The sequence below is a fragment of the Ornithorhynchus anatinus genome, chromosome 1 (assembly GCF_004115215.2).
Source record: "Ornithorhynchus anatinus isolate Pmale09 chromosome 1, mOrnAna1.pri.v4, whole genome shotgun sequence".
In the NCBI taxonomy this organism is placed as follows: domain Eukaryota; kingdom Metazoa; phylum Chordata; class Mammalia; order Monotremata; family Ornithorhynchidae; genus Ornithorhynchus; species Ornithorhynchus anatinus.
Window position 1 is genome coordinate 141,369,836 of NC_041728.1, and position 23,167 is coordinate 141,393,002.

Consider the following 23,167-nt stretch of genomic DNA (forward strand, 5'->3'; position numbering starts at 1 on the left):
AAAAATGTATAATGTGTTTGTTCACACCCATTAGTAGCATTGTATCTATACACATAAAATCCTGTAAGCTAAGGGGAAATGCTGCCTAGAAAAAGAGTGTGGTCTACGGGGAATGAGACTTGAAGGAGAGGATGGAAGAATAACACAAGGAGAGAGACCTAAAGAGTTTCAGGAGGAGAAAAGTTGGTGATGGGGACAGACAGAAAAGAAGGTAAGGCATAGAACAATTGAGAGGTGAAGGGAATCAGGAGATGGAGAGGTATATCTTGGCATTACCTTCAACTCATCTCTCTCATTCAACACACATTCAGTATGTCACCAAATCCTGTTCAACTTTTTTTAAGCAGTTACTATTTGCCAGGCAGTGTACTAAGCACTGGGACAGATACAAGCTAATCAGGTTGGACACACCCTGTCACACAAAAGGCTTACAGTCTTAACCCCCATTTTACAGATGAGGGAACTGAGGCAGAGAGCAGTGAGGTGACTTCCCCAAGGTCACCCAGCAGACAAATGGTGGAGCTGGGATTAGAACCCAGGTTCTGACTCCCATTCAATCATATTTATTGAGTGCTTACTATATGCAGAGCACTGTACTAAGTGCTTGGATAGTACAATTTGGCAACAGGTAGAGACAATCCCTACCCAACAGTGGGAGCACAGTCTGGAGGGACTCCCATGCCCATGCTCTATCCACTAGACCATACAGCTTCTATACACAACACCTACACCACTCTTCACAACATTGCTAAAATCTTCCTTTTCCACTCCATCCAAACTACCACATTATTCTGAGGACATATCCATCCTATCCTGTTTTTTTACTACACCAGTCTAATCACTGTCCTGTCTGCCTCTTGTCTCTCCCCACTCCAGTCCATACTTCACTCTTCTGCCCTGATCACTTTTTTACAACTGTTCAGTCCATGTTTCCCCACTCTTCAAGAACCTCCTGTGGTTGCCCATCCATCCCTATGTCAACTAGAAACTTCTTACCATAGGCTTTAAAACACTCAATCACCTCACCCATTCGTACCTTAACTCCCTGTTTTTTTGCTACAAAACAGCCTGCACACTTTGTTCCTCCAATGCCAACCTACTCGCTGTACTTCAGTCTTATCAATCTCACCATCAGTGCTTCACCCACTTCCTGTCTCTCACCTGTAATGTCCTCCTAATTCATATTCAACAGACCTCACTTTCCCTCCTTCAGATCCTTGTGAAAAGCACTTGTCCTCCAAGCGGACTTCTCTTATTAAACCCTCAATTACCTCTTCTCCCAGCCCTTTCTGCCTTGTTCTTGCATTAGAATTTGCACCCTGTATTCAGTCCTCTCAGTCCCGTAGCTGAAGCTCTCATTTACATATCCATAGTTTCATTCATTTATATATTGATATCTGTGTCCCCCTCTAGTCTGTCAACTTTTTAAGGGTAGGAAATGTGTCTACCAACTCTGTTATACTGTACTTTCCCCAGCACTTAGTATAGTGCTCTGCACCTAGTAAGCATTCAAGAAATATGATTGCTTGATTTATTGGACAGGGAGTGAACAAGGAGAAAAAGAGAAAGAAAAATAGAGAGAAGTCTTGTGGGAAGTAGGGACCAGGTATTGTAGACTCGGAGAGGAGACGAGAACCCAGTTAAAGTGAATGAGGTTAACCTAGAAAAGGGACTTATGAAAAAGAACTACAAAATTTAGGAGAATATTTCCTTTTCAATAGGAAAATTATAGCTCCACTTTTAGCAAAGCACTACTATTTGAGCATGAATATGTATCCAGGGTTAGTTTATTGCTATAGTTTGGTCTGGGCGCTTCACCTTCTCTGCTTTTCATTTTCTTTTCCTCTTTCTCCGTATAAATTGAAACTAACATGACTACTGAATACAGCTGATGCAGCATGGCATAGTGGATAGAGCACAGACCTGGGAGTCAGAAGGTCATGGATTCTAATCCTGGCTCTGCCACTTGTCAACTGTGTGACTTGGGGCAAATCACTTCACTACTCTTCACTACTCTTTGCCTCAGTTACCTCATCTGTAAAATGGGGATTGAGACTGTGAGCCCCACGTGGGACAGGGACTGTGTCCACCCGATTTGCTAGTATTCAGTCCAGTGCTTAGAAAAGTGTCTGGTATACAGTAAGCACTTAACAAATATCATTATTATTATTATTAACTGATCCACATAGTTATACTCAAAATACCTGTTGAGTCACTTTTACTCAACTTGACAGAACTTATGTCCATAGCCATAATTTATTTACATTAATGTCTGTCTCCCTCTATAGACTGTAAGCTCATTGTAGGCAGGAAATGTATCCACCAATTCTGTTACATTGCACTCTCCCAAGTGCTTAGTAAAGTGTTCTGCACATAGTAAGTGATCAGTATATGTGATTGATTGATTTCACTGTAGTCAGAGATTGTAAATTAAACATTTTACAATTCATATGCCCATTTGAAGTAATCATGCATGTGTGTAATTTCTGTTAATTTTGATATAGACATGCTCATACATCGATTTACCCTTTGCAGTCATGTCATTACAATGCCATATTCAACAGGGTTCAAATTGTTCATTATGTATGTCTCTAGTGTGAGTACATATTGCCTTTGAGAATTAATATGTTGTTGAGTATCCATTTGGCCAGCAGGGAGAAAAAATATAACTTTGAGTACTGTTTATTAAGCTCCTATTGTGTGCAAAGCACCATACCAAGCACTGAGAAAAACTGGTGAAAATTAGATGCTTTCTCTGGCCCTCAGGGGGCTCACAATTTAAGAGTAAAGGTGAGGGGAAGGGACAGCTGACCAAAAGCAGAGATAAAAGACTAACACATAAATCACATAAAAGACAAGTTCAGATAGAAATGTAAAAAAAAAAAATGACAACAAAATGATCCACAGAGGCTGCTACTGGTAGAAAAGTAGGGTACTGCTTCCTCATGGCTCAGAGTCCTCCAGACACAGCTACACTCCAACATGGCCTAGTGGAAAGAGCACAGGCCTAGAAATCTACAGATCATAGAGTAGTGTTTGACACATAGTAAGAACTAAACAAATACCATCAAAAAAGAAAAAAAGAAAACACAGAGTGTGGAGGAGACTCAGGTTACTGACAAGGCTCCGCAGTCAAATGAGCAGAGCCAGAAGTGTGTGCTGTCACTTCTGATGAGAGAATGGTATAAACAAGTGAAAACAACCAGTCCAAAGATGGTGCACGAATAGAGTATGAGTTGTCTTTAGGTTCTGATTTCATAAGTCATCTGAAAATGTTTAGAAATAAGCATCATACTATCTTCTCATTCACCTTCTATCATAATAGGCTGTATATTCATAATGGACTTATTAATAATACAAGAAAGTTAATTGGAAAATTTGTTTTTTACTGTTGTGAGACTGGTGGTGAATTATCTTGTTTGTTTTATTAGGTGATCTACTCAATCATCCGAAGCTGATGGCTATGGCTTCAAGTTTGAGGGAAAGTGCAGAGCTGTTTCAGTCCGATGAGATGCGCCCAGCTAATGATCCCAAGGAGAGAGCCCCTATCCGTGTCAGAATGCTGAATGACGTTCTTCAAGATCTGGAGAAAAACTTCTTGGTGCGAAAAGCTCCCCCAGGTTATTCCAGGTAGGATGTTGATTTCATTCTCTGAATTATGTTGGGAAAGATATAATTATTAAAAAGAGGAAGTATGTGGGGAAGGGGACAGCAATGAAAGAGATGAGATCGAGGTGCAGTGAATAAGTTGGAAGCTGGTCCGACTCCCACTACTTCCACCTTCTCAGTAGCTACTTCTTAGGCTTTGCCAGCTGCTCCCATATCCCCAGTTCCTCCAGGAATCCCAGCTTCTAGTGCAGCTGGCTGCCATCACTCACCACTGCCTAATCCTCTCCCTCCATGGACTCTCTTTACAATGACTGTGATGACAGAGTTGAATGCTCCATTGGAGCGAGATCAGAAAGACAGCTGAGCCTTTCTCAGAAAAGCTGGGCCCTTTTCTACAGAAGCTGATGAGAAAACAAGTCAAAACAAGCTTCATAATGGCAGAGAGGACCTAGGAGGAAGACTCTGATCAGAATTACATGGGTTTGGAGTTCCTGGGGATCCAAGGATCTGGAAACAGTCTCAGAGGCCAGAATAGGGGGTTCTCGTCTTATTGCCATTGAGTCGTTTCCAACTCAAAATGACACCACGGACACCACAGACACATCTCTCTCAGAACGCCTGGCTCTCCATCTGCAATCATTCTGGTAGTGTATACACTGAGTTTCCTTGATAAAAATATGGAGGTGGTTTAACATTGCCACCTTCCACACAGTAAACTCGAGTCTCCGCCATTGACTATCTCCCATGCTGCTGCTGCCCAGTACGGGTGTTTTGACTTATAGCAGATTGCCTTCCACTCGCTAGCCACTGGCCAAGCTAGGAATGGAATGAGTATGCCTCTGTGCGACTCTCCCTCCCATAGCCAAGAGTGGTAGAGTACTGGAAACTCTCCAGGTGACACTGGGAGAGGGATGCGGGGGTTGGGCATTGGGGGCAATTTCTGAGGGATTGGAGCCCTGACCTGGATAGACCAAATGGGTAGCCAGGTCACACTGATTGATCTCCCTAACATTTGGGTCATGTATCTCACTGACTGGGCTCTTTGGTGGGATGCTGGAACATCATTCTACACCCTCCCCTATATACCAGTAGCAGTGACTGCTCTTGGCCTATACAGGGATCACACAACTTCCTAGATAGCAACAACAGCAACAACAAAAATACTAAGTGGAAAGGGACTGGAGGAACTAGGGAAGAGGGTGTTTTGCTTGGGGAGCAAAAGGGTCAAGAATGTACCTAGGAATAGTCGAGGGGAAGAGACAAGGTTGGAGAGAGCTGCACTGGGTAAACTACCATGTAATTATTGCTTACCTATATGCTTTATGAATCCATGAGAAGCAGCATGTCTTAGTGGAAAGAGCATGGGCTAGGGAGTCAGAGGTCATGGGTTCTGATCCCAACTCTGCTGCTTGCCAGTTGTGTGACTTTGGGCAAGTCACTTAACTTCTCTCTGCCTCAGTTACCTCATCTGTAAAATGGAAATTAAGACTATGAGCACCACGTGGGACAAGCTGATAATCTTGTATCTACCCTAGCGCTTAGAACAGTGCTTGGCACATAGTAAGAGCTTAACAAATACCATTATCATTATTACTTTTTCCTGCCAGGGTTGGTTCTGGAACAGATGTGTATATATCTATAATTCTATTTATTCATATTGATGCTATTGATGCCTGTCTACTTGTTTTGTTTTGTTCTGTTGTCTGTCTGCCCCTTCTAGACTGAGCACTTGTTGTTGGCTAGGGATTGTCTCTATTTGTTGCCAAATTGTACTTAATAAGTGCTTAGTACAGTGCTCTGGACACAGTAACTACTCAATAAATACGATTGAATGAATGAATGAATAATTGCAAAAAATACCCCATAATACACTCATTCACCCTGCAGGCAGCACTGATGAGGACAATATTGTGGATATATCCTGGTTCATGCATCTAAACATAACTTTTGCACTGTATTAACATTTAGTATATGATTTTGTACATTAAAATGTTTTAAATAAGTTTTGCAATTTTCTTACATTTGCAGTTTGTTCTCCAAACTCTAAAAGAACTTCATGTTCAATATTTGATTGGGATAATGATTACTTTGTGTTACTTGTATTTTTATTTTTTTATGAGATGTGGGTGGTTTGAATAGAGCTAATAATCCCATAATTTTTTGACTTACTATTAAATCTATCTGCATAAACTTTGTTTCCTTAGGCTATGAAAAGACAAACTAGTAATTAAGAATGTCATAATGCTTTTTTAATATTTAACAGAAATAACTGAAAAAAACTATATGATTTCGGCATTTTAGAATTCCTATACCCCATAATTTCTAAGAAAAGGTCAAAGCTAATAGACTCATTTTAATAGTGAAAACCCTGTTCATTTTGGCATACTTTTTCCCTGAAAAGAACAGCCCACATTAGCATTATGAATTATTGGTTCTGAGAAAAAAAGTGATGCAGGAATTTCAAGAGCAGTAACCAACCTAATAATCTACAATTCAGATCTGAATTTTCAAGTGTTTATTTCCCTAATAATAAGCAAAGGAGCAGTTCTATGTCTTCATATAGGATGATATTCAAATGAAATCTAATCAGGTGTATGCCATTCATTTTTGAGAAAATTAAATTGTGTGGGTTTGATAACATTTTGGAAGACAGGAATAACAAGGAATTTAATACAATAAAACTGGGAAAGTCATTTTCCAAAATCAGATGAAATTCAATAAGGCTAACGTTGAACAAAGGATATGAGAAGAGCAGCATACAAAGAGTTAGGTTTGAAAACAAATTCTGGCTCTGTATGGAACAAGCAAGCAAGGCATTTTTTGGCCTGCTCCCAATCTCACAGTAGTACTCAATAAATGCTATTGATTGATTTATTGATTGATTGAAAAATATGGAAGAGACTGTCAGCCATATATTTGTTCAACCATACTCTAATATCTGGATAAGGGCTCATGTAGGTAATACATTCCCAAAAATCCATGCTTGTCTTGTATGGCAGTTTGGCAGTTTCCTTGTCTGTCTATGGATTGTCAGATAGTATACTGCCGACGTAGCAGAGTGCAGTAACTGTAGTAAAGTCTGCATTGGTTGGATGAGGGGGTTTCTTGCATGTAGACTGGTACATAACTGATAATAATGTTATTTGTACTGATAATAATCACTTTTGATGGAACTACAAAATAACTCATGTCAGATTTTACCTTCTGTAAGAAACAAAAGGTGTGTTTTTTTACAATTTCCATAAATATTTAAGAGGACTATTGGGGTGTGTGGTAATACATGGTATTGGGTATTGGCATACGTGGGTATTGGTCCCAGGGTGACACTTTGACTATTTTCAGCACTGCAGCATCCTCTTCATTCATTCATTCAATAGTATTTATTGAGCACTTACTATGTGCAGAGCACTGTACTAAGCGCTTGGAATGTACAATTCGGCAACAGATAGAGACAATCCTGCCCACTGATGGGCTCAAAGTTTAATCGGGGGAGACAGATGGCAGAGCAAAACAGAATGAAACAAAAACAAGACAGAATTATCACGATAAATAGAATCAAGGGGATGTACACCTCATTAACAAAATAAATAGGGTAATAAAAATATATACAAATGAGCACAGTGCTGAGGGGAGAGGAAGCAGGGAGGGGAGGGAGCAAAGAGAAAGGGGGCTCAGCTGAGGGGAGGTGAAGGGGAAAGGGAGAGGAGCCGAGAGTGGAGGGGGAGTAGAGGGAAAAGGGGGGAGTTCAGTCAAGAAGGCCTATTGGAGGAGGTGAGCTCTCAGTAGGGCTTTGAAGAGGGGAAGAGAGTTAGTTTGGTGGACGTGAGGAGGAAGGGCATTCCAGGACAGCGGTAGGATGTGGGCCAGAGGTCGATGGCAGGATAGGCGTGAACTGGGGTCAGTGAGGAGGTGAGCGGCAAAGGAGCGGAGTGTATGGGGTGGGCAGTAGGAGAGAAGGGAGGTGAGGTAGGAGGGGGCAAGGTGATGGAGAGCTGATGGAGAGCTTTGATATTTTTAAAATGCCTAATGTAGAAGCTGAGGACCCCCATTTTCAGGCTACTTATCTACACTTTCCACCTTTCTGTGACTCAGCATAAAGACTGGAGTTAATGTGCTCAGAGTAAGCCTCTTCATTCCTTTAAAAGAGACTTCTAGTTTCAGCCAGGAGGAATTTATATTTAGTTTGGGTAGGCCAGTATTTCTTGGAACAAATCCTAATCCTATTTACCCGATCTTAGTGGCTTCATGCAAATATAGATGTATGCCTAGTAGAGATGTCACCATTGGCTAATCTATAAGGAATTTCATGTGATTAGTAACCCCCTTTACACCATAATCTGAAGTGGATGGGAACACAGCCAAATAATTTGAAGGTGATTGCCTTCAAATGAGCCATTTAGAACATCTCAAATTCTGTAGAGCTAAGCCTACACTGACTCATGTGTATGTCTATTAGAGAGATCATCATTTTTGCTATCCCCAAATGACTATTTACCGTCACTTTCAATTACAAATAAAAATTCATACTTATGTATCAAGGTTAAAAAAAGTTATATGTACATATCATATCAGGTTTCCATCATAGATGATTATTTAGTCTGCATCCTATCCTTTGCTTTTCTCCTTTCCAGTTTCTCTTTCCCTCTTCGCCATCCACAGTAATTATGAAACTGAATGTGGAAAATTAGCGGAAAACTGCCAACAACTAATATTCACTGCCAGCATCCTTCAGTGAAGATTACAAAAAGACTGACTGAAACAGCATTCAGGATAATAAGAATTACAGTGACAACCACAACCAATTGAAACACACTTTTATTCCATTCTAAAAATAATAGTTGTGGAATTTGTGAAGTCCTAACTCAATTCCAAGAACTGTACTAAACACTAACTCTATTCCAAGAATTATATTAAACAATTGGGTAGACACAAGGCACAAGATAAGCAGCATGATAGTGGAAAGAGCACAGGCTTGGGAGTTAGAGGACCTGGGTTTTACTCCTGGCTCTGCCACTTCTGTGCCGTGTGATATTGGGTAAGGCATTTCACTGTGTCTCAGTGGCCTCTTGTAAAATAGAGATAAAATCCGATTCCTTCTAAGTTAAACAGTGAGCCTGGTGTGGGACAGGGACAGAGTCCAACATGATTATCTTGTATTAACCCCAGTGGCTGATACATAATGAGTGTTTAACATGTTCCATTAAAGAGAATAAAAGGTAATCCTGTAGGACACACTCCCTGTCCCACATGGAACTTACAGTCTAAGGGGGAGGGAGAACAGTTATTGAACCCCCATTTCACAGATGAAGAAATGAAGTTATACGGCAGACAAGTGGTGGAACTGGAATTAAAATCCAAGTCCTCTGACTCCAGGCTTGTCTTCTTTCCTCTAAACCATACTGCTGCTTCTAGAAATAAAATAATCTACTTGGTTATTTTCTTTTTCATCTGTACTTTTGGGAACTAGGAAGTAGTGAATTCTATTGAAAACATTATGCTTCTAGGATTTGTGCTCATTTTTGAAAATTCATACCCAAAAGATAAAAACACATTTTAATGCTTGAATGGAGTCTGCAAGATCTCATGGATAAAGAGGTAAAGTGGCCTAGTAGAAACAGCATGGGACTAAGAGATAGGAAGTTGTTTCAAGTCCTCACTCTGCCACTCACTCATTGGGCTACAAGTCACTAGTCCTCATTGGGCCTCAATGTTCTCATTTGTAAAATGGAGATAATATAGATTGTGAGACCTATATTGACCTGGAGCAGTGATCAGTCTGAAAATCCTTGTGTCTACTCCTGTATTTAGCATTAGTAAGTGTTAATACTTGTATTATTAATAATAATTATATGTGTTAAAAAGATGAGCAAAAATCTGATTTCAGAAAGTCCATTCTATTTTAAACTCCTTCAAGTTAATGACTGTGTCCCTCTTTATTGCTGTTCCCACCTACCTGTTTTTTGGTTCTCCATGCTTCTGTAGACAGCGAAAAAATGTGTTGTTGGTTACCTTAAGTACCTAAATATTTTCATCTTACTAGGTTGTAGCTCATGTCCTATTAAGTGTCCCATTTTTCAAAACTATAAATAAAAGAATTGAAGATAAACATTAGTCTGTTAGCAGTGATAGAACATGCAATGTCTGAAATTTAATCAATTTTATCAACTGGAATGGCTGGTTTTTTTTAAAAATGAGGCCACATGAATATGCAAGAAATAATATTTTTTTCCATGACGAATACACAAATAGGATCAGGATTTGTTCCAAGAATTACATGTCCGCCAAACAAAGAAATAAAATATAAAAGTAAATATGAATAATGTGAAAATTATTGTGCCCACAGTCTTCCTTCTCATATAGTAAACTACAGTATTTATCATCTTTTATTGACCAAATCATAGTTGAAGAGTGAAGGTCAGAGCTATACACTGCATCCCAAATTTCAGTTTAATAATGAAGTATGGAATATATTGAAACATTTAGTGTGGTTGGGTTTGCTATTTCCAGTATTAATTGCTATTCAAGGCTGCATAATGCAACCAGTAATCCAATGACTGCAAAAAAATGATTGGTCTCCTGGAAAGAACATGGGCCTGAGAGTAAGGATTCTGATCATGTTTCCACTACTTGCCTGCTGTGTGACCTTGGGCTTTTCAATTTACCTGTACCTCAGTTTCCTAATCTGTAAAATAGGTGTTAATCTTGCTTTCTTCTAGTTAGACTATGAACTCCATTTGGTACAGATACTCCAGCACATAGTGCAGTGATTGACACACAGTAAGTGCTTAACAAAAACCAGTATCATTACGATTACTGTCACTCAGGGCTGAATTTTCCCGTGCAAGATCTATACCACGGAGGAGGGAGTTTGTCCATTGGCACTTAGATCCAGGCATGGAAGAATGAAACAAGCGGACATGCCGAGTCTTCCTACGAAAGCTATGGCTTTAATGCATAAACCTACAAAAGCTATGGCTCCAATGCACAACATATTGACAAACTCCTACAAAAGTTATTGTATCCCCTAGAGTCCCACAGAAGAAGTTATTACATCCATTAGGGTCCCAAAGTCTCGCCCAACCGTGGAGCGGTGAGCATGGGCAGGTTCTTGAATCTCTTTCCTCTCTAGTACTTGGCAGGTCCTTCACAGAGCATCAGAAGGGGCGTCCTTGGGCAACCCAAGCACACTCTGGGCTATCGTACCCTGCCCTTTGGGTTGCAAGGAACAGCAGCTTACCCACTTGCACATGGCTTTTATTGGGGACAACAAAAGTCCTTTGTTGTAAAAACATTTCCCCACACTTAACTAAGAGCTTATAACAATTCCCGGAAAGCATAAGATGGCAGACCTCCCCAAACTGGAGTTGGTTTGGTTCACTCTAGTCAAGTTGACTGTGGACATATATCAGGCTGGGGTCATATAGTTCTTACCTGTAGAAATTAATCTTGTTTTCCAACCAAATTTTCATGTAATTCAGTTTAAGTTGTTCAATGTAGGTGATTATTGATCTGTGAGCATGTCACCCTCATAAGTATGACATAATGGATAGAGCAGGGGCCTGAAAGTCAGAGGATCATGAGTTCTAATCCCTACTATGCCACTTGTCTGCTGTGTGACCTTGGGCAAGTCACTTCAATTCTCTGACCCTCAATTACCCCATCTGTAAAATGGGGGTTGAGATTGTGAGCCCCACGTGGGACAGGCAATGTGTCCAACCAGAATTGCTTGTATCCACCCCAGCACTAAGTACAGTGCTTGGCACATAGTAAGTGCTTAATAAATACCATAATTATTATTATTAAAAGAAACTTGCAGATTCTACTATGTAAGCAGACTGACTATACATGAAGACTGCTTTTGGAAATTCTTGAAAAACTAAAAGTGACATCAAGCTGATCCTTTCATTTTAAGTTTTCTGTATTATATATAGGTAAAATAAAAAATTGAGATTTTACTTCAATTGTATTTATTGAGTTCTTACTTTGTGCAAAGCACTGTACAAAGGGCTATAGTGTACTAGGTACAGTATAACAATGAACAGACACATTCCTGCCCAAAATAAGCTTACAGTCTAGAGGGGGGAGACAGACATTAATATAAATAAATTTTTCAGAGAAGCAGTGTGGCTCAGTGGAAAGAGCCCAGGTTTAGGAGTCAGAGAACATGGGTTCTAATCCCAGCTCCGCCACATGTCAGCTGTGTGACTTTGGGCAAGTCACTTAACTTCTCGGTGTCTCAGTTACCTCATTCTGTAAAATGGGGATTAAGTCTGTGAGACTCAGGTGGGACAAACTGATTACCCCGTATCTACCCTAGCACTTAGAACAGTGCTTGGCACATAGTAAGCGCTTAACAAATACCAACATTATTATTTGAAAACTGTGACCCAAATTTTATTTTTTATTAATATTAGGGATATGATCACCTGATCATTTTTATGCATTAAAATTCCAATAAGACTTTTTTAAGAAACTTGAGATTGTATAATTTTAGGATGTTCTCAAATTTATCTGTAGATTATTTATTAGGAAGCAAATTGAGGGGCATTCTTGCATTTAAATCAAGTCTGATTTCAAGGAATAAATAAAAGCTGAAAAGGAGCTTTAGCAAAAGTAGGAAAATAGCAGTTGATACCCTGTATATTTTTTGCTCGCCTTTGTCTGGCATTTAAGATCATGAACTCAAAGATGCAACTAAAATAAAAAAGGAAAGTTGAATAAAGATGTAACAGGAGGTAGGATGAATATCAGGATTTAAATAGGTAAATAAGTAATTTAATATACAAATAAAAACATGCATGGATTCTTAATAGCTGACAGCTATTCTTAATAGCTGGCTTGGGAGTCAGAGGTTGTGGATTCTAATCCTGGCTCTTCCACTTTGCTGTGTGATCTTGGGTAAGTCACTTAAATTTTCTGTGCTTCAGTTACCTCATCTGTAAAATGGGGATTAAGACTGTAAACACCACGTGGAGCAACCTGATTACCTTGTAACGACCCCAGCACTTGTTAGTATTATAAACACTCTGAATAGAATGAAATATATGTCTTACCATTAGTATTGAATTAAATGGATTGAAGGTTTAGAATAAAACAAATAAGCCTTCCTGGAGGAAATGGAATTTAGGAGTGCTTTGAAGATGTGGAAAACTGTTGTCTCATAATTTTGGTGCATAAGGAAGAGCCTGAAGAACCATAATAATAATGATAGTGGTATTTGTTAGGTGCACAGCCAAGCACTATGGTGGATACAAGTAAATCAGGTTGGACAGAGTTGCTGTTCCACTTGGAAATCACAGTCTTATTCCCCATTTTAAATATAAGGTAACAGTGTCACAAATAAGTGAAATGACTTGCTCTAGGTCACACAGCAGACAAGTGGTGAAGCTGGAATTAGAACCCAAGTCCTCCTAACTCACAGGCTCCTGCTCTATCCACTAGGCCATGCTGCTGGAAAGGTTGGAGTTGTGAGAGTTGATAGCCTGGTGCATTGATAGATGAGTTTGCAAAGAACAGTGATCAGAGAGTAAAAATTTAGGTGAGTTGATATTTCATAAAGAGCAAACTGGTACGAACCAGTCGATCATTAGTACTTATTAAGAGTTTACTCTGCAGAGTTCTATACTAAGAGATGGGGAGAGGACAATGGAGTATTAGACGTGGTCTCAAGAAGCGTAGGATCTAGCTGGAGAGTCAGACATTGAAATAAATTACAAGCAGTTTAAGTGACTGTATATTAAGATATTTACAGAACTGCTAGGGCCATAGGAGATGTGAACTCAAACATATAAGTGATGCAGTAAGAAAGGAAAATAGGATGAGGAGATGAGAGAATAGTCAGGGTAGGTTTCCTGGAGGACATGTAATTTTGGTAGGACTCTAAAGATGGGGATAGTAATGTCTATTGGATGTGAAAGAATAATAATAATAATCTTGGTATTTGTTAAGCACTTACTATGTGCCAAGCACTGTTCTAAGTTCTGGAAGAAGTTCCAAGATGGCATTAGTCTGTAAACAAAGGAAAAATGGTGAGAGAAATGAGAGTGAGCCACAGTGAGTAGGTGAAGCCACTGATAAGTTTCTACTTGATGGGAAAGGAGATAAGTAGTCAAAGGAGATGTATGAAGAATAGAGAGATGTGTAGTGAGTAAACCTTTACAAGGATTGTTTATGAAGTGGAATATAGTGTATTACTACATCTACTACTCCTACTAATAATTGTGGTATTTAAGTACTTACTATGTGCCAGGCACTGTGCTAAGTCCTGAGGTGAATGAATTCAAGCAAATTGAGTTGGACACAGTCCCTGTCCCGTATGGGGCTCACAGTCTTAATCCCCATTTTACAGATGAGGTAACTGAGGCACAGAGAATTCAAGTGACTTGCCCAAGGCCAAATAGCAGACAAGTGGCAGAGCCGGATTTAGAACCCATGATATTCTGACTTCCAAGCTCATGCTCTATCCATATGCCACTACTTACATTACTTGTCTTATGTCGTCGAGTCGTTTCCAACCCATAGTGACACCACAGACACATCTCTTCCAGAACACCCGTTATCCATCTGCAATTGTTCCGGGAGTGTATCCATAGCGTTTTTTTTGTAAAAATATGGAAGTGGTTTACCATTGCCCCCTTCCATGTAGTAAACCTGACTCTCCACCCTTGACTCTCTCCCCTGCCGCTGCTGCCCAGCATGGGTGAGTTTAGACTTGTATCAGATTGCCTGCCACTTGGTAGCCATGGCCCAAGCTAGGAATGTGTGTATGCCTCTGCTTGACTCTCCCTCCCGTAGCCAAGACTGGTAGATTTCTGGAAATTCTCCTGGTATGACCCTGAGAGGGGAACTTAAACTACTATAAATAAGAAAAACACTGATAACAGCCACTTTTATTTGACTTATTTATATCAATATTCATTCATTCAATCATATATATTGAGAGCTTACTGTGCGCAGAGCACTTTACTAAGCACTTGGATAGTACAATTCAGCAACAGTTAGAGACAATCCCTAATCAACAGTGGGCTCACAGTCTCTGTCTCTCCCTCACTCTAAACTCACTGGGGGCAGGGAGTAATAACAATAATTAATAATTAGGGTATTTGTTAAGGGCTCACTATGTGCCAAGCACTGTTCTTGTATCTGTTATATTGTACTCTCCCAAGTGCTTAGTACAGTATTCTGCATAGAGTAAGTGCTCAATAAATACTGATTGACTTCATTTCTCTCCCACCACAGTGTGTCCCTGCTGCTGGCATGCTCTGTGCACTCTAGGATGGGGATAAAAGCTGGTTCCTCATGCTTTGATCCCTGTTGAGACTTTGTGTTGTGTTTTAATGTTTAATCGAGTGAGCAGAGTGAAGTATGGACTGGAGAGGAGAGAGCCTGGATAGAGGGAGGTCAGCAGAGAAGCTGACAGTTGTCAATCTGGGATATTTAAGTTTGAATGGAGAGGAAAGGGTAGAATCTAGAGACATTGAGGAAGAGCCAGTGGGATTTGGGGTGAGACTGAATATGGGGGATGAAAGAGAAGGAGTCAGGAATAATTTCCAGGTTATGGGCTTGAGAGAAGGGGAGGATAGCAGTTTTGTTGACTGAAATGGGAATAATAGGGGGAGGAGAAGATTTGGGAGAGAAGATGAGGCACACAGTGTGGAACTTATTGAGCTTGAGGTGTTAGTGGGACGTCCATGTAGAGACATCCTGGAAACTGAAGAAATGTGAGAGAGCAGCGAAGCAGAAAGGATGGGGCTGGTGAGATAGGAGATAAGATCTAGAGGTAGTAACTGAAGCAGTCCAAGTAGATGAGCTCCCCAAGAGAGGGAGTGTAAACTGAAAAGAGTCAGAGCTGCTAAACAGAGTCTTTAGGGGCACCGTCTCTCAGGGTATGGGAGGCCAGGGTTGAGCTGGTGAAAGATATTGAGAAGCATCAGTCAGAATCCCTTCCTGCTATCACTTAGGATCTATATTTTCTTTTTTGGTATTTCTTCATGACTTACTATGTGCCAGGCACTGGCATAGATATAAACTAATCAGATTGGTCATAGTCTATGTCCCACATGATGCTCAAAGTCTTTATTGTCCTTTTAGAGGTGAGGTAACTGGGACATGGAGAAGTTAAGTGACTTTGCCCAAGGTCACAAAGCAGAACACCGGCAGATCCAAGATTGGAATAATAATAATGTTGATATTTGTTAAGTGCTTACTATGTGCAGAGCACTGTTCTAAGCTCTGGCGTAGTCACAGGGGAATCAGGTTGTCCCACGTGGGGCTCACAGTCTTAATCCCCATTTTACAGATGAGGTAACTGAGACATAGAGAAGTGAAGTGACTTGCCCACAGTCACACAGCTGACAAGTGGCAGAGCTGGGATTTGAACTCATGACCTCTGACTCCAAAGCCTGTGCTCTTTCCACTGAGCCACACTGCTTCTCTGACTGCAGGCCCCTGCTATATTCACTAAGCAGTGCTATTTCTCTATTCTCATATTTATATTTTTACTGCAAACTGAAATCGCTCAATAATGTGATTGACTGCGTGGGATGAGGCGGTAGGAGGAGAACTCCAAGGCAGGAGTGGTGAAGGAAGCCATTAGTATCGCATTCGGCTGCTCAGTTGGGAGATGCTCTGACTCATGCACTTCTTCCTTCTTCTTTCTCTCTCCTTTCTTTCTCTTTCTTATAGAGATATAATGGAGAAGCAGCATGGATCAGTGGAAAGAGCATGGGCTTGGGAGTCAGAGGTCATTGGTTCTAATCCTGGCTCTGCCACTTCTCAGCTGGGTGACTTTGGGCAAGTCACTTAACTTCTCTGTGCCTCAGTTACCTCATCTGTAAAATGGGGGTTAAGACTGTGAGCCCCATGTGGGAAAACTTGATAACCATATATCCCTCCCAGTGATTAGAACAGTGCTTTGCACATAGTAAGAGCTTAACAAATACCTTCATTATTATTATTATTTCTTCCTATCCATTTCCTCCTTTTACCTCTCAACACCTTTTATTCCCCACTTCCCTCCTCCTTTGCCCCACTACTTTTCTATCTCCCTCTTTCTTTTGTTCAAATACGATAATTTTAGTGTTTAAGTGCTTCTGCTGGGCCAACTATTGTACCAAGTGCTAGAATAAATACAAAATAGATCAATAAATCAGTGGTATTTATTGAATTTAAAAATTCATTCTTCTTACTTCTTCATTCTAAAGAGCACTGTACTAAACAATTGAAAAAGTAGTAATAATGATAATATTTGTGATATTTGTTAAAGTGCCTACTATGTGCCAGACACTGTACTAAATGCTGGGGTAGAGTCGATGTCATTGGAATGGACACAGTCCCTGTCCCACACAGGGCTCATAGTCTCATAGTCCCAATCCCCATTTTACAGATGAGGTAGCTGAGATGCAGAGATGTTAAGTGAATTTCCCAACGTCACATAGCAGGCAAGTGGCAAAACTGGGATTAGAACTCAGGTCCTTTTGACTCCCAGATTTGTGCTCTATCCACTAATAATAATAATAATGTTGGTATTTGTTAAGCGCTTACTATGTGCAGAGCACTGTTCTAAGCGCTGGGGTAAACACAGGGGAATCAGGTTGTCCCACGTGGGGCTCACAGTCTTAATCCCCATTTTACAGATGAGGGAACTGAGGCACAGAGAAGTTAAGTGACTTGCCCACAGTCACACAGCTGACAAGTGGCACTAGGCAATGCTGCTTCTCAAAGTAAAATATAATAGAGCAGTGTGGCTCAGTGGAAAGAGAATGGGCTTGGGAGTCAGAGGTCATGGATTCTAATCCTGGCTCCACCACTTGTCAGCTGTGTGACTTTGGGCAAGTCACTTAACTTTTCTGTGCCTCAGCTATCTCATCTGTAAAATGGGGATTAAGAATGTGAGCCCCATGTGGGAAAACTTGATGTCCTTGTATCTCTCTGCCCCCAGCATTTAGAACAGCGCTCGGCACAAAGTAAGCACTTAACAAATGCCATCATCGTTCTTCTTCTTATTATTATTAGAGGCAATCCCTGCCAATGAGGAGCTTGCAACTTATGAGATAGAGACATTGAGAAGCAGTGTGGCCTAGTGGAGAGACCTGAGTTCTAATCCTGCCTCTACAACTTGTCTGCTGTATGACCTTGGGCAAGCCACTTCACTGTTTTGTGCCTCAGTGTTCTCAACTGTAAAATGGGAATACCTGGAATCCCTCCTACTGAGCCTGAGCCACAAGTGGGACCGGGGCTCTGTCTGAGCTAATTAACCTGTACCTTCCTCTGTGCTTAGAACAGTGTTTGACACATAGTAAGCTCTTAACAAATACCATGAAAAAACCACAATAAAATAAATCACAGATAGGGGAAATAGTAGAGGATAAGGATATGAGCACAAGTGCTGTAGGGTTGTGGTTTCAAAGTGCTTCAGATGTTACACAGGCAAGTGAATAGTCGATTCAGATGGAAGGGTGGTTAGGAGAACTGAGGGCTTGCTCAGGGAAATGTGATTTTAGGAGGGTTTTGAAGGTCTGGAAAGTGGTAGATTATCAGATATGAAGTAGAAGGTAGTTCCAGACCCCTGGGAGAATGTGGAAAAGAGGTCAGCAGCACCATAGATGAGACTGAGGGACAGAGAGTAATAATAATAATAATAATAATGTTGGTATTTGTTAAGTGCTTACAATGTGCAGAGCACTGTTCTAAGCACTGGGGTAGATGCAGGATAATCAGGTTTTCCCACATGAGGGTCACAGTCTTCATCCCCATTTTACAGATGAGGGAACTGAGGCCCGGAGAAGTGAAGTGTCTTGCCCACAGTCACACAGCTGCCAAGTGGCAGAGCCAGGATTCGAACCCATGACCTCTGACTCCCCAGCCTGGGCTTTTTCCACTGAGCCACGAATGGTCTTTGTCCTACACAGGGTTTGGAGTCTAAGAAAGAGGGAGAACAGGTATTTAATCCCTATTTTGCCTATTAATAAACTGAAATACAGAGAAGTTAAATGACTTGCCCAAGGTCACACAGCAGGTTAGTTGTGGAACTAAGATGAGAACCCTGCTCTGCTGACTGCCACTGGTACTCTTTCCATTTGTCCATGGTTTAATATGCTGTTTATTTCTCTGTCCCCTCAAAGCTCTGCCCCATTCATCAGTTTTCACAATTTTAGATTGTTTTTTTGAACGTTCGAAATGATTCACTAGAACTTGCAGTGAATGACAGTTTTTATAAATAAGAAACTCTTAGAAGAAATAAATACCTAGAGCCATGATTTCATGTTTCTGTGTAAATACTATCATTATTTTTTTCCACTTCTTTGTAAAGATTGGTAAAATATAATCTGTCATCAATTTCAAATTTGTCTGTATAGGTTTCTATTTTTTTTAAAGGAAAAATTACCCAGCATAAAATTATCTTTGAATGAAACCCAAAAAAAACCTGAAACTTTTCTATAGAATTATTTGGAATGAATTTCCAACTTCAGTTTGGTTCTTTGTGAAAGCAGTGTGGCATAGTTGAAATAATAATTATGGTATTTGTTAACTGCTTACTGTAGAACATGAACCTGGGAGTCAGAGGAGCTGGGTTCTAAACCCAGTTCTTCCATCTGCCTGCTGTGTGTCCTTGGGCAAATCACTTAGCTTCCATGTCCCTCAATTTCCTCATCTGTAAAATGGGAACTCAATTCCTGTTCTCCATCCAATTTAGATTTCAAGTCCAATTCAAGATAGTGGGTATCTCCAATCTGGATATACTGTGCTTACTCCAGTGTCTTAGGACAGTGTTTGGTACATAAGTGGTTAAAAAAACAATCATTATTATTAATATTGCCATATTAATTTTTGTTTTGATTATCACTTATAATTCATATCCAATATAGTTACATGATATAATTATAGTTAGTTAAGCAGGAGTACATTATAATAAATTAATACTTTGAAATAATAATGGTGAGTAATTATAACAATTCATGGTCGATCACCTATCTGCTTTACTTTTCAGAGTTGTTGGGCACAGGTTTACCAAATCTTTTCTGACAGCTAGCTAGTCTTCTCTCATTTCCAACCTCCACTGATTCTTCCTCTATTATATTAATCAGTGGCATTTATTGAGCACTTACTGTGTGCAGAGCACTGTACTGAGTGCTTGGGAGAGTACAATATAACCAAGTTGGTAGACATGTCCCCTGCCCACTATTAACTGGTTGATTAAATCATATCTATTCTCCAGGATGGAAGTGTTGCTCTTGAAAAAAAATGAGAACCTCGCTGACGTTCTGCAATGGGCTGATATTCACCAAGTCTCAAAGGTTTTTCTGGCCCTTAGTTTTTTCATATGTAAAATTTGGAAAGAACTTCTTTGCCCTGACACAGTCTGTCTGGAAAACCAAGTGAGGTCATTGATGTCAATGGTCTTTATAAAATATGAGATCTACAAATTCCAGCTGTTGTTGCAATTTGTATGAGCTTCTTGGGAAGGAGTTATTTTCTTTGTAACTTTAGCTTATGCTGTACTCTTATGGCTGTGTAGATTTCCTTTTTATTTTTTTTAATTCATTCCACTAAAGTAAAAGGTATTAAAACCCTCAAGGAAAGATTGAGTATACAGTTCTATGTTAGGATTTATTTTATGGTTAGACATAAACCCAGGTTAAATAACATTTAGATTTCAGACTGTGTTTGTATTGTCATTGGTTCTGCAACTTAAATTATTTCACAGTAATTATTCAACACTTATGGGATTTACACTGTAAGCAGACTCAATTTGCTGAGTTCCTGCCTTTTCTATGGTTCAGAATCCACTTAGGGAAGTTACTTTGTGGACATTGGATTAATGTGTCTGCCAGAGCATTCATTATGGCTGGAACAAAATGTCAAGGTGACTTGAATCCAGATGTCCAATGCAAAGAATCCATTACAGTCCTTCCTTTCCATTTAGGAATGCATTTCCAAAAGGTCTAATTGAGTAGGAGTTCAACTGCATGCCTGGTTTTGATCAGATATTAAAATTTAGGTAACTGGAGAGAAAATTGATATACTATAAATTATACCAAAATCCTAAGATAAAGGTGATATTCATGTAAGCCAATTATTTTTTAAAAACTAGTTTGCAGTAAATATCCTGTTTCAGTGACCAATATTTTTCCATTAAACAATGTAGTTAAATAAATGCCAAGGAAATGCTGATGCATTAAAGGCAAAATATAATCACCCTGGATCTAAGATGCTCATTTCAACAATAGGCCTGATTGATTAGTCAGAGACTTGCTTTAAAGCAGGGAGTGAGGGGTGTGGCATGCAGCTCCGTGAGATGCATGCCCAAGTGGTAGGAGACCATAACGAACCCTCTCTCCCAATCCTCCTTCCCTGTGCCCATCTAAGCCCTCCAGGGCTGCCCAAGAGAGATCTATAACCACTGACTTCAGCAACAGAGCCAAGTGGCAAGAATACAGACTAGTAGTCAGGAAATTCAAGTTCTAATCCCAGTTATATCACTTGTCTGTTCTCTGATCTGGGATGGATCACTTCACTAATCTGTGCCTCTGTTTCCTCAGTTGTGGAATGGAGATTGAATATCTATTCTCCTTCCCCTAAGCTGTGAGCTCCATTTAGATTGAGGAGTATGTTAGATCTGATATCCTGTGTATACCTCATAGTTCTTACCTCATAGTCAAACACCTAATAAAAACCACTGTGATCATTACTATCATTATTATTAATATTATTATTATATTCAGTCATACTTTCTGTTCTATCCATTACCTGGACCTCTCCTTCAGCTCTACAGCGCAGATTTACTTATCCATACTTTGCTTATATTAATGTCCATCTCCCCATCTAGACTGCAAGCTCGTTGTGGGAAGTGAATGTGCCTACCAACTCTGTTGTATTGTACTCTCCCAAGCACTTAGTACAGTTGTTTAGACAATAATAATAATGATGGCATTTGTTAAGTGCTTACAATGTGCCAGGCACTGCATTAAACACTGGGGTGGATACAAGAAAATTGAGTTGGATGCAGTCCCTGTCCCACGTGGGGTTCACAGTCTCAATCCTCATTTTACAGATAAGGCAACTGAGACAAAGAGAAGTGAATTGACTTGCCCAAGGTCACACAAAAGACAAGTAGAGGAGCTGGGATTAGAATCTGTGACTTTTTAACACCCACCAGGCCTATGCTTTTTCCCCTAGGCCATGAAGCTTCTGCCCTTTCACTGGGCAGTGGAAATGACCCAGGCTAATAGTTGACATCATATCCTTGTTAATCTCATCCAGATTTTCCCTTATAATTTTGAGAACATTTTTAAGAGTTACTTCCACTTTGGTGAATTGCACATAACCAGATTTTACTTTTAAACAAAGCAAAAGCCCTGTAACCAATTTGATGTCAAAATTCAATTAGGAGCAATCCAAATATTTTAGTCCTAATGATTAAAATTAATTGTCAACACTTTGACCATCCAGCTCATGTTCTCTCTTGACATAATTAATAGCAACACAAATGTTAGTTGTTGTGAGGATGTTCTATTTTTGAATACAAAGTTGGTTGTCCAGCCAATCACTTCTACACTTAGCAACCACAGCATTTCTTCCACTTTTTGCAGGCAAATATAGTTGCAATTAGTTATGCAGCATCAATTTAATGGGCCAGAATTATATGCCTTGGAAAAAATGGACCTCAGGAGGGGTCCCCTTAAAATTACGTTTTATGGTCATATTTTCAAGACTTTAATTATTATTGCTGAATTTTTCCAGAAATGTCGGTTGTTTTTCATTCAAAATCATGAAATCTAAATTTGGATGGTTTCCTAGAAAACTTCAGCAGGGAGCCCTTAAATCTGCAGCTCTTAAATCTGAATGTAGTGGTTTCTAAATGCTATGTTTTCCTGGTCTTCTATGAGAAACTTGCCCAACACAGATATTTTCTAGGGACTTACAAAATTTGTTTTGTGGTGAATGTTTTCATTGTGCTCATCATGCTTATTTTATGGTTTCTTCAATTGCTCAAAGCAACCAGCGCTACCTATAGTATTTCCAAGTCTTCATAAAGCAGAGGCTTTCCTAATGCACTATACCATTTAGCTCTAAACATTTCATTTAGTCCCTCTTATTTATGTCTGCGTGGTAATCAATCAATCCCTACCCACAGGAGTTTACAGTCTAGTGAAGATTAGAAAATAGATCACATAAACAAAGAACAAAAGAATCAATATATCATTGGCTACATCTTTCATGGCCCAGTGCTTTGTTCATCCTTGTCCCAGCATGGGTTAGAGCTAGGGGTAGTAACTAGGAACTGGAAAGGAGTCTATTTCTAAAATGTTCGCTTTCCTTTACTAGCTAGTGCATCCTCCTCTCAGAAAGAGAATAGCATCTGCCTCTGCCTAAATCATCTGTTCATTCTTTCCCCAAATGGCAATTATAGATCATTTTCCCATGTCCAAATTGAATAAAGCATAGTCTTGTCAAGTTCAAACATGCAATTCTACACTTCTCCATTTTGCTCAAGTCCACCCCCGCCCCCCTACTATTCTTTCTATCTTCCATGACATTTTCATTTGCCAATGGGATG

At 39.9% G+C, this 23,167-nt stretch overlaps 1 protein-coding gene across 3 annotated transcripts in view; it reads left to right on the forward strand.

The window, feature by feature from the left end:
• The window catches only part of NAALADL2 (N-acetylated alpha-linked acidic dipeptidase like 2), a 966,685-nt gene that overhangs the window by 927,056 nt on the left and 16,462 nt on the right, over positions 1-23,167 (forward strand). For 2 of the 3 annotated variants that reach the window (XM_029067290.2, XM_039913127.1), the window contains one exon: positions 3,432-3,630. In XM_029067290.2, the coding sequence (XP_028923123.1) occupies positions 3,432-3,630 (199 nt within the window). Of the gene's footprint in view, positions 1-3,431; positions 3,631-8,240; positions 8,885-23,167 lie in introns of those variants that run through there. The other variant, XM_039913128.1, reaches the window with a different exon arrangement.